Genomic DNA, 12717 nt, shown 5'->3' on the forward strand with positions numbered 1-12717 from the left:
GGTTTGCCTCTCTCTTTTTACCCCTATGTTCATCTGTTTTGTTTCTTACATTGATCTGTTTTACCATTTGCAGGAGGAGGCATCTAAACTAAATTAACTTTATGTTATGATCCAGCTGTCCAGAGAAAGGATATATTATTATAACCCTAAATATAGGAGCAATTCTAATTCTATCCAGAATTTTTTCTTTGTTTTTACATTTTTAGGACTTGAGATGAGCTCCTCTTTTTTTTTAATTTGTTTTTATAATAGTACTATCCTTGAAAGTTCCCTTACCTTAAATTTGTCATTTGCATATAGAGTACATTGTGCATTTAGGAGGGTCTTGCTGTCTCTGACTGTGGAATTTGTTAGAAGTGGTTCATAAATGGGAAGTGTTGCACATGCATTGTTTAGTGAGAACTGGAAGACACAGTGATCTTTTTTTTTTAATTTTGGTAAAAAACACATAAAATTTACCACCTTACTCATTTTTAATTATATAGTTCGATAGTGTTCACATTGTTGTGCAACAGAACTCCAGAGCTTTTTCATTTCAATCTGAAACTCTGTACTCATTAAACAACAATTTCTGTTTCCTCCCATACCTACCATTTTACTTTATATGAATTCCACTACATTAGATACCTCATAGAAGTAGAATCAGTGTTTGTCTTTTTGTGATTGGCTTATTTCAGTTGATACAATGTCCTCAAATTTCCTCTATGTTGTAGCATGGGACAAGATTTCCTTCTTTAAGTCTAAATATCTATATAACACATTTTGTTTATCCATTCATCCATCAGTAGATACTGGGATTGCTTACACCTCTTGACTGTTGTGAATAATGCTGCTATGAACATGGGTCTACAAATATCTCTTCAAAACCCTGCTTTCACTTCTGGCTGTATACCCAGAAGTAAAATTGCTGGATCATATGATAGTTTTATTTTTAATTTTTGAGTAACTGCCATGCTGTCTTCATAGTGGTTGTACTATTGTATAATCCCACCAGTAGTGCCCTACGTGTTCCAATTTCTCCACATCTTTGCCAACACTTGTTATTTTATCTTTTTTGTTATAGCCATCCTAATGGGTACAAAGTGATATCTCATTGTGGTTTTGATATCCATTTCCCTTATGATTAATGGTGTTGAGTATCTTTGCATGTACTTATTGGGCATTTGTATATCTTCTTTGGAGAAATGTCTATTCAAGTCTTTTACTCATTTTTTAATCAGGTTATTTGATATTTTATTATTGAGTTATAGGAGCTCTTTATATATTCTGAATATTAAACCCTTATCAAATAACATGATTTGCAGATATTTTTTACCATTCCATACAATGCCTTTTCACTGTTGATTGTGTTCTTTTTTAAGTTTGATGTAGTCCATTTGTCTATTTTTGCTTTTGTTGCCTTTGCAACAAAAAGATGTCTCATAACCAAGAAATCATTGTCAAATTCAATTTCCCAAAAAGCTATATGAAGCTTTCCTCTATGTTTTCTTCTAGAAGTTTTATAGTTTTAGGTATTACATTTAGGTCTTTAACCCATTTTCATGCATTTGGCCAATAGAGTAATCAAGAAATTATATCCAGAGGTGCCTGGGTGGCTCAGCCAGGTAAGCATCTGACTTGTGACTTCAGTTCAGGTTATAATTTCAGGGTCGTGAGGTTGAGCGTTGAGTGGGGCTCCACACTCAGTGGAGAGTCAGCTTGGGCTTCTCTCTTTCTCCTTCTCCCTCTGCCCTTCCTCCCACTCACACTCGCATTTTCAGTGATACAGAAAAGTATAGAGAATCATTTATTTGTTCAGCTTGTATTTGATGAGTGCATATATTCTGGCTTTTCTAGTATATATCAGGATTTAACATATATTTTATAACATTTGTGTCAGGTTTCCTTTTTCAGATTACTATTGCAGGAATATGATATCATTATCATAAATCAAAATACAAGAAAAAATGCTCTACTGACAAATCAACATATTCTCAGTTTTTCCTTCCAGTTCTTTCCCTATGTGCACCACATTTTTCTGGTAGTCACTTAGATGACATGTTATACTCTGCTTCTTTCTCTTAAAATTATATCATAAGCATTTTTTTTCATACTGTGCTGTGATTTTTGTGATTATCCTTTTGATGGATATGTTCTTTTTTGTCAAATGGATAGAAGAGAAGCATAGTCTTGGCTCTACCATTATTAGCTTTGTGATCTTAAAGTTTCCTAAGTTCACTGATATTAATAGAAGCAAAAAGTTAACTTCTAGTTATCTAAACATGGAAGTTATAACAACCTATATCACAAGGCTATTATAATGATTAAGTGTATATGAAAATATCTGGGACATAGTAGGCACTTTAATAAGTGCTAGTTTCTTTCCCTTTCCTTTCTCAGGGACCTAGTTTTTATCCTCTTCCTCCAGGGCTTGCCCTCAGAGACTCAGAACTTGCTTTTATTCCTCCAGACCAAGAAGGACCATCCGTACACTTGGAGAATTGAACTGGCAAAAACAGAAAAATACTGGGATGGCTGGTTCCGAGGCTTATCCAATCTCTTTCTTAGTTGTCCTATTCCTAAATTGCTGCTCTTGGCTGGTAAGTGTGTATTAGCTCAGGCTACCATAACAAAATATTATAGATTGGGTGCTTAAACAAGAAATTTATTTTCTCACAGTTCCAGAGGCTGGAAGTCTAAGATCAGGGTATCAGCACAGTCAAGTTCTGGTGGGAGTTTTCTTATGGCTTGCAAACAACCGCCTTCTCACTGTGTCCTTACATGGCAGAAGAGTGAGAGCAAACTCTCTAGTGTTTATTCTTAAAAGGACATTAATCCTGTCTTATGAGGGCCATTACCCATATGACCTCATTTAATTTTAATTCCTTCCTTATTTAATCTTAATTATTTCCATATCTCCAAATGTGGTCACATTGTGGATTGGGGCTTCAACATAGAATTGGGAGTGGAGGGGCAGATAAATTCAGTCCATAGCAGTGTAGGTATATCATCATCTGAGTATATCCTTGTTAAAACTACATACCACATGGGTAGTGGCTTCCAAAGTAAAGTACCATCCTCACTCATTTGTCCTCTTCTCTCCACACCAAATCCCTAAAACCTAACTAATAAGCACAAGCATCCATCTGGGATAGCCTAATTCTGGCCTGCCTTCAATCCTTAGTTAAGCGCAAGTCCACCCAGAGTGGTGTGAAGATATTCTGAGTATAATGGAAATTTTAAAAAGTAAAACTCTGTTTTCAGAAACCAGTTTAAATGAGCAAAAAGATTACAGGGGAACTTCATTCTGGAAATCTTCATGTGATGAGGATATACCCTTAAGGAGTTAGGATTGTTATTAACATGAATTAAAAATGTCATCATGTTTACAACTCTGTAACAATTTTCACACAACCTTTTTTAGTAAGCTACTTCCGGATTCTCCTATTTTGTTCTAGGTGTTGATAGATTGGATAAGGATCTGACTATTGGCCAAATGCAAGGTAAGTAATCAAGAAATTATATCCAGAGGTGCCTGGGTGGCTCAGCCAGGTAAGCATCTGACTTGTGACTTCAGTTAAGGTTATAATTTCAGGGTCGTGAGGTTGAGCGTTGAGTGGGGCTCCACACTCAGTGGAGAGTCAGCTTGGGCTTCTCTCTTTCTTCCTCTCCCTCTGCCCTTCCTCCCACTCACACTCGCATGCACAGCTCTCTTTTAAATAAATAAATAAATCTTAGAAAAGACGTCATGTCCCTAGGTCCTTCTCTGAAGGCAGAGTTATGTGGAAATTAATGTTTTGCGATGGGGAAGTATAATGGAAAGAGCATGAGCTTTAGAGTTAAGCCCAAATTTTACATCAACATCCACTCCTAAACCAAACATTTCCCTTTTCTGAGCTTCAATATTTTCTTATATCTAAAAATGGGACTTAACTACCATCTACATCTCAGAGTTTATAAGGATAAAAATGAAGCAATGTCTTTGCAGAGTATATTATAAACCATTAAGTACCCTATAAATACATAATATTGTGAAGGAGATATTCTGAATACTGATCAGTATTTTTATCATTGTTGGAATTCTTAGGAAAGGGAAAGGTCCAGGATAATTGGGATGCAAAAAGGTGTAAACTATGTTTAGAAGACAGCATGGTGAGGTAGCGAAAGTAAAGACTTTGAGATTGGAAGAACTGACTTTGAGTACTACTTCTTTCATACTCATTTTATAACCCCAGGCAAGTTACTTGACTTGCCATAGCTTTAGTTTTCTCAGTCTATAAAATGAGAAAGTTTATGGGATCATGAGATATAATGAGCAGAAAAGTGACGTGCTGTACTCAGGTCCAGGTGCATCAGCCAGATGGAAGTGGAGGCTGTGGGACCAATTTTGTGGACGCTCTTGCTTTGGTGTGGATGAATGGCTTGGTAAGGTGAAATCAATAGGGATTGGTATCTTTTCGGTTACGGGAAAAAGAGATGCTAACTCCAAGGCCAAAGTTTCAGGCTTAAGCAGATTTTGTTCTTGACCTTCCTTTTTTTTCTACTTACTCTCTCTGGAAAATCTCCTGTCTTTTATTTACACCCTGATAACTCCCAATGCTAAAGGTCCAACTCATCCTCTCTCTTGAGCTCCAGATCTGGCCCATGTATCAAATCTATTGGACATTTCTACCTGGATGTTTATGGTCTCAAACTGTTCTTTTAGCTGTCTTCAAGCTTTCAACAGACAAGGGGGCTGTATTCCCTCACAATAGTTATTCAGAGGCTCCTGAATGATTTATCATATTCTGGACCCAGGGACTCCTACCCTACCCTTCCTCCAACTACATAGTATCCTGAAGCCTGGAGCAAGATCATGGTCTTGGACTATGTGAGTTTTATGGCACTGATGTTAGTAATTCTTTTTTTTTTTTTTTTTTGATGTTGGTAATTCTGAGTTTAGACATCTTTACTTAAATTCAGTTCAAGCAAACCTTTCCTAAGCAGTCTTTCTGTGTAAGACCTATGCTTAATGCTGGACAGACAGAATCAAATATGGCCCCTGAGACTTATCTGAAAGCAGTTGATCTGGATGGACTACAATAGCATTTGAAACCATTTTTGATCACCAGCCTTGGAATCAAACAGTCCTGGCTTTGAGTCACTTACTAGTGTTATGGCCTCAGTGAATTGCCAACTTCTTTAATCCTGAGTTTTTTCATCTATAAAATAGAAATAATACTGTATCTCAATTCATTTGTATGGTGTTTGATGAGAAAATGTGTGTAAAGTAAGAGTCTGACAAATGATGGCTTCATTATATCCAGGAAGTATTCATGATTTCTCATTAGATGCCCTGCTATTTCCCCAGTAAGGATTATGCCAAGACTAGCTTCTCTTTCAGAGCATCCCATGACTATAAAAAGTAAATGGCTGGAGAGAGGGACATCCCCTAAGACAAAGGGAAATGGCCAAATTGGCATAGATTTCAAACCAAGTCCTTCCCAGGACTGTGTTTAGACCTGCGAAATTAGTTATGGATTCCTAGAAACCTAGCACTCATTCATGATGCAACCTAGGTAAATAATTTAGGTTGTCTGAACCTAAGGATTTTTATCTATAAGATGAGAGGGAAGAGTTTGACAATATGCCCACTTTATAGAATAATTGTGAGGATTACCTGTGATTATTTTATGTGTACCAGACAGAGTGTTGTTAGTATCTGTGAGTTCCCTCTGATTCTTTATTCCCATTCTTCCAAAGAGGAACAAAAAATGCATCCCTAGACATCAAGCCCAGGGTGGTATTGTAAGTGTTATCAGGTCATTCACTCAGTTACTCATTCAGGACTTATTAAGCACTTACTCAGTGTCTAGCCCTGTGTTGGACCCTGTAGGAATATTGAACAAGTAATGATATTAGGCTCTATTCTTGCAAAAATGACATACTCCTAAGGAGGCAAGCACCAGTGGCATATAAAATATAAGCTTACAAAACAAGCAGGGCACAACTTTCTTTGTGTTTGAATCCAAATGTGTTAGCAGTTGTATATTAGATACAAGACAGAGGGGATGAGGCTGACTAGGCTGGAGCACCCAGGGACAGACTACTGAAAGAGGAAGGGCATAAGCTGGGCCTTACTGATTGGAATGGTCTTACTTCCTCTACTAATTAAATAAGCAGCCTTGGGCAAATCACTTCACTAACCATGGTATTAGTTTCATCATCTCAGAAAAGAATTTGGTATTTGTCCTGTTTAAGTTTATAAAAATTGGATAGAAGAGTATTTTGAACAAATTTTAAAGCACTGTAATTGGGTTAGGAATCCTGGGATGTGATGACCAGGATTTCCAGAGCATGCTGCCTTATTTTGTAAATGGAGCCATTTAGGCTCTGAGAGTGTACTCGCTGTACTTAGAGGAGCTGTGGCTTCCATATCCTTTAGTCTCTTTAGGGATCTTGCTTTATCTGTCATCTCTGTTCACTCTTAATAGCTATCACATTAATGGTGAGCTTACGGTGTTCTACAAGGCAATGTGAGAAAGTGGTTAGTACAGTCTGGCATATAGTTAAGCACTCAAACAGTAACTTATTGTAATAATAAATTTCAAAATCCTTGACATACCCTGCTTTCCTCTCCATCCCCATTATTAACTCTCATGAGCTCCATGCCAAGCTTTTTATTTCCAGGAACAAGTATCATTTCATCCTTCTTTCCTTTGTGTAGGCTGTTTTTTTTTTTTCTGTCTCGGAAGACTTCCTATTTGATTATGAAGCCTCTCTTTCTGTGTTCTTCCATGTGCTCGGTTTTATCATAGGAACTACGTGCTACATTAGAATGTTGTCTTTTATGTTCCCCTACTAGACTGTAAATCTCCTGAAAGCAGGAACTGTTTCTTCCTATGTATCTGGCCCAAAGTAAATGCATGCTAAATAGTTGCCAAAGGTATAAATGAAGGGAAAATCATTTACCCAGGATTATAGCTGCAAGTATTACCATCCTTCTCAAACCTTGGTAATTGGGTCCAGACTACTGGGGAGGGGAATAGATAGATAGGAAGGTCCTGGACTCCTGGAGTGGCCTTTGAGACCACAGAGGTTGTAAGGAGAGGACCAAATAGGCCTTGAGGTCACCTGGATTTGTTTCCTCTCCAGGAAAGTTCCAGATGCAGGTCCTACCCCAGTGTGGCCACGCAGTCCATGAGGATGCCCCAGACAAGGTGAGTCTGGTGCTCTATGACTGTAAAAAGACAGCTATGAAAGTAACCGTGGCTCTCACAGAAAATAGTACAAACCTCTGAATCAGGCTATACAAATATAACTCCACCATCTCCCCAGACCTCTCCCTAGCAGTTGCTTATGGTGTTGGCTTTCCGTGTATGGGCTGAGGAGGTACTCGCACCCTGCAGTTTCATCCCAGGGCCCTCTGGTTAAGATCTTCAGCTCTACTTCTCTCCTTCCCCCAAAAGTCAGATGGAAGAAGGGAAAATTGGGATAAAAACTGCTCCCTAAACTACAGTCACAGTTGGAAGTTAATATGCATTCCTTCTATAGAATAAGGTACGTTGTAACTCTCAGGGGATAAATAAGCCTTCACATCATTCCTCTTGACTTCTCTGGAGCTATCCTTGGAAAGATGGTAGAGAAGAGTCTCATAGCCCTGCCAGGACTCAGATCCTTTAGATTTCAAATTCCCCAGACCTGTAAGATCCATGAATCCACTAAAGAGCATAACCTTCCAGTAGAAGCCCACAGGACCTCCAAACTGATCCCCTTTGCTAATATATAGCCTGAAATATCTCTCCCTTTTCCAGGTAGCTGAAGCTGTTGCCACTTTCCTGATCCGGCATAGGTTTGCAGAGCCCATCGGTGGATTCCAGTGGTAAGGAAGTAACAAAGGTTTAAGGAGCCCAGCAGTGCTGGCCCACTCCAACAAAAGATATTGACAATGTTGTAAATATTTCTGCCTTACCCCTGCCTCTTTGGGTTACCATGTCTTTCTTCTTCCTCCTCAACACAGCCCAGACTGTGTTTCTACAGACCCATGGTTGATAGTTTCTGTGTGCTTTGGTCTAGTGGGTTGCTGCTGAGCTGAGATTAAATTGTGCCTAGCCCCCACCTCACCCCACTTCTTAAGAAATCCCCCCACTTCTTGAGGTGCCTCCTTCTCTGAGGCAGCTGGGATGGGAATCAGTCTTTTTCCAGACTCTTAGAGAAGTTCTGTATGCCTTCCCCTGCTCTGCTGCTGAGGGATGCTAGAAGACCATGGAGACTGTAGAGATCCAGAGCAACGTTTTCAGCCTCCACACTATTGACATTTGGGGGCCTGTCCTGCGTAGTGTAGGACGTTTGACAGCATCCCTAGCCTCTATGCACTGGAAACTGGTAGCACTCCCACATGCACAAAGTTGTGATGAGCAAAAATGACTTTAGATTTTACCAAATGTCTCAAGGGAGACAAAATCACTCACAGTTGAGAAACACTGGTTTGAGTGGGGAAAGGATGCCTCTCATCCTTGGAAGCTTTCCATCTGATTAGGGAGACATAGTTGGACTCTTTGTTAAGGGAGAGGAGAAAGAGAGGCATGATTACCCAAACCAAACAGTTCTGGCCCCACCTTAGGGAGCTCTCCTAGTCTGTGCTGCTATATGCCCCTGATCCCCAGAGAGCCCACAAGTGTGATGAGTCATACCTGCCAGTTGGAAAGTCTCCTGATTTTGGTGAGGGTCCAGAGGAACTAGTCCCTACCCTCAGGAATTTTGAAGAAGAAATGTTGAAGAAAAATCACTTCTGCATTAGAGAATTCTGAATGCCAGGACCTGGTAGATGAGGGTGACAAGGCAGCATAGACGTTAGAAATGATGATAGGAGCCTGACACGGTGAGCCACACAAGTGACTCCCTTATGCCGAACCACCCCTCAAGCAACTAACCATTGACGGATACCAGGAATTAAAAGTAAAGACTTTGTTTCTCTTGATAATAGTGTTTGGACCCCTGGACCATTTGGTCACATTGCCAGTTCACAAAGAGCAGAGCGTATGTCTAGATCTAGATGGGGCTGTGGGGAGGTGGGACAGATCCTCAAGGGCCTTGGTGGTCATGAGGGCCCCAGGCTTCCAGGAGGAGAAGAGGTGAGCAGGGGAAAACTAGTAATGGTCTCATTTGTTTTCCCTTCTCTTTCCACTCTTTGCAGTGTGTTTCCTGGCTGTTAGTAACCTGCTATCCGTCCCTCCCCCAACATTGAGCTCTGTTGTAAATACATCGCACCAGAGGCCACTGTGATGCCGCTGTCTCCTCCTCACCATCCCGCCCGACCATGTGACACCGGCTCCCTATAGACGGGCTTCCCCAGATGTACAAACCCTTTTGTGTATTCCTGCTAAAAGCATTGTTTTCCAGGGCCTTCGACCAACCTCGGCTTCCTTAGTCCAAGGCTCCCCAGCTCCTACCCCTTCGCTGTGCAGGGGTAGCCCCTGCCTGTTATCCCTGCGTTGCCTAGGGTGAAGCCTCCATCAGAACTGTGACCCTGGGCCCCTATTTCTGGTATTTGGCAATGCACCTGGGTCCAAATGTCTCTCCAGGCTCAGGGACCTCCATTCCTTGAGATTGTTCTTGGCATGGTCCTGCCCTACCTCATGGGATGGATCATGCAAAGGGTGGTCCTTATTTTCCCCTTTCAAATAAAATACTAGTCAGGTACCTTTTTAATCCCAATCTTACTCTTCTAGCGTTGGAAGACTCAGAGAGGCCAGGATCCCATCCTTAGGAATAGGGAGGGGTGGTGGATAGCATCACAAGAAACCAACCTGAAAATCAGGTCCAGTCAGTCCAAGCACATGGCCTCCCATCTGGGGAGAGCCCACTGTCCCTCTCCCACATGTCTGGGCACCTGCCCTGGGCTGAGGCCAGGCTGCTCCAGGGGCCTCTTGAGCCCTCACCTGCCACAGAGCAACCCAGGTTAAATACAGCCCGTGCACAAAGCCATAGGCTAAAGCCTGTGGAGTTGTTTTTACGAATCAAATTTAACCATTTCATACTTGGTCCCTGAGGTGTGCAGAGTGCCCACTTGCCTCTTCTAGACTCACAGCTTATCTTCGCCATTTGTGGTTTCCATGTCACTCTTCGTAGAAACAGGACAGCCCAGTATCCTCAATCTTTGCCCTCTTCCAGCTGCCTCATCACAGCACTGCGGCCTCCCCCTGCTGCCCAGGCACGCCATTTCCAAGGGCAGGAAGGGGCAGTGTCCTGCAGCCCATCTTTTCTGTGACTGTCTTAGGTGATGCGTGGCCCCCTCCACCTTTCCACCCAACAACTTCCTATCCCTGTCCTGCTGCACGGTCCAGAGTCTGGGACCTACTTTGTTTCTTTGTTATTTATGACCTTGTTTAAAGAAAATAAATATCTCCCAACCTTTATCGATCTTGTTTTTTTCCATGGAATTGTCTTTATTTCTGCTGATCTGGGAGCAGGGGACAGTTTGTTGGATTTAGTCACTATATGTCTCCAGAAACCCCTTTCCTGAGCCCATTGGCATTTTCTGCTCTGCCCTGCTCCTCACATCCAGAATTCCCAGTAGAATGGGCAGAGCCAGCCTCCACTGCAGCCAAGGAGACCTGGATTCCAGTTCCATTCTTCCAGTTATGTGCTCTTTTGACTTTGGCCCAGAACAGGACAGTCTATGCACTGTTTACGTGAGTTCCGACACTCATGGCTTCACATCTACCAACACCAGAACTTTACCCCCAACCCAGATCATCTCCTGAGCTCTAGATGCTTTAGGTCCGTCTGCCTCCTGTCTCTCCTAGATGACCAAAAGCCACTCATACTGAACATTTCTAAAACTGAACTAACCTTCCCCCTGAAATTTGTTCTTCCTCCCATGTTTCCTTGCTCAGTAAGTGGTAGATACCACCATCTCTCTATTGTTCAAGTCAGAGGCCTGAGCTTCTAGATGGCTCTTACACCTGTATTCCAGCTTACCACCAAACCCCTACCCATGTTCTTTTTCAACTGTTTCCCATCCCACGGCCCCTACCATAGCTTAGGCCTCACCTCTCAGCTAGATTACTCAGTATTCCTGCTGGTTTCCTGCCCTAGTCCCTCCCTTGGTCATCCCCTCTATACTATTGGAGTCTTCTTCCTCTTAGGCCTTGGAGCCAGGCTGCCTATATTGGAACCCAAGACCCACTTCTTACAGGCTCTATGAGATAGCCCTGTACTTTCTCCTTGTGCTGGAGTTTCCTCCTCTGAAAAATGATCAACAGTACCTCCCTCACACAGTCTTAAAGACTATATAAGTTAAAATAGGTTAACTGGATCTCTCAGTAACTAGCACAGGGTAAGCACTTAATAAATAGTTCATGTCATGTTACTGCTGTATTGTACTTAAGGAGAGTAGTCTGTGGACCAGTAGCATCAGTATCATGTGGAAGCTTGTTAAAGGTTTTATCTGCACCTCAGACCTTTTGAGTCAGAACTGATTTGTGTTCTAACAAACACATTAATTCTGAGAAGTTCTGGTTTAGATGTTCCCTTAGTATATCAGGGTAAAGCATGAGCTCCCTAGCAGAGAAGAAAAGCGCCTTGTGTGTGATCTGATTTCTCCCGCCAAGCTCTTGGGGTAGGGGGTCTGTGTGGAGGGGAGATGGTCCCTTGCTGGGCTGTGTCCTCTCTCCACTGGAGGGCAGCATAATCACACGCATGGTTTTCAGGAACACATCAGCATTTCTGTTCACCAGGCAAGTCATAATAGTCATCAAATTTTGAATGCCATCTAATTCATTTTGCACACATCTCATTTATTTCTCACAGCATCTCTATGAGGTAAGTGCTGTTATGTTCCTTTTACAAGTAGGTAGACAGGTCCAAATTCACACGGCTCAGAAGTGGTGGTATCAGAATTAAAAACCTAGGTTGTTTCCTCTCCGTGCTACCTCCTGGACAATACAGGGGACCCTGGGCAGAGACCATTTTGGTCGAGATACCAGACTAAATAGCAAGAAGATGATGACTAGGGACTTGAGGCTTTTTCAGACTTGATGGACGGAGACTGAGAATGAATGATATGTTAAGCTTTGGGTTAGGTTCTATGCTAGTCACTTACATCTTTTTCATCTTTGTATCATTGTGAAGTATAGACATTACCCCCACTTTAAAGATAAGGAGAGGGGCAGCCCTAGTGGCTCAGCGGTTTAGCGCCACCTTCAATCCAGGGCCTGATCCTGCAGACCCAGGATCAAGTCCCACATCGGGCTCCCTGCATGGAGCCTGCTTCTCCCTCTGCCTGTGTCTCTGCCTCTCTCTCTCTCTCTCTCTGTCTCTCATGAATAAATAAATAAAATCTTAAAAAAAAATAAAAGTAAGGAGACTAAAGCTCAGAGATGTGAAATGACTAACCCACAGCCATGGCTAGGAGATGGCAGCATCTTTGCCCTCTGAGTGTTCCATTGTACCACAGCAGGGAAGGAACCATTCATATGTTCACAGAGCATATCTTTAATGAACACCTACTATGTGCTGCCCATAACATCCTTGTGAAGCCTACATATCAGCAGTATGAACTCAAGAAGGAAACAGAAGAGACCCCAGACCCTTTGAATGAAGGATTTGCTATAGAGCCAGAAGGAGCATGTTTGGTCAAACCAAAGGCCATTCTGTCACACATGCGCACTAAAGAATGTCAAAGGAGAGCTTCCTGGAAAAACAAGGTAGGCAAATTTTGGGGTAGCCATAGACCTATTGGGGAGGAGAATCTTG

General features: G+C 41.9%; 1 protein-coding gene across 1 annotated transcript in view; it reads left to right on the top strand.

Moving 5' to 3' along the window:
* Window positions 1-10376, top strand: part of PPME1 (protein phosphatase methylesterase 1) — an 88229-nt gene extending 77853 nt beyond the window's left edge. The window contains exons 10-14 of the mRNA XM_072794567.1: window positions 2450-2579; window positions 3438-3482; window positions 7114-7178; window positions 7773-7840; window positions 9155-10376. Of these exons, the coding sequence (XP_072650668.1) occupies window positions 2450-2579; window positions 3438-3482; window positions 7114-7178; window positions 7773-7840; window positions 9155-9173 (327 nt within the window). The 3' untranslated portion in view covers window positions 9174-10376. The remainder of the gene's footprint in view (window positions 1-2449; window positions 2580-3437; window positions 3483-7113; window positions 7179-7772; window positions 7841-9154) is intronic.
* Window positions 10377-12717: the final 2341 nt, after the last annotated feature.

Source organism: Canis lupus, chromosome 23, assembly GCF_048164855.1.
Source record: "Canis lupus baileyi chromosome 23, mCanLup2.hap1, whole genome shotgun sequence".
In the NCBI taxonomy this organism is placed as follows: Eukaryota; Metazoa; Chordata; class Mammalia; order Carnivora; family Canidae; genus Canis; species Canis lupus.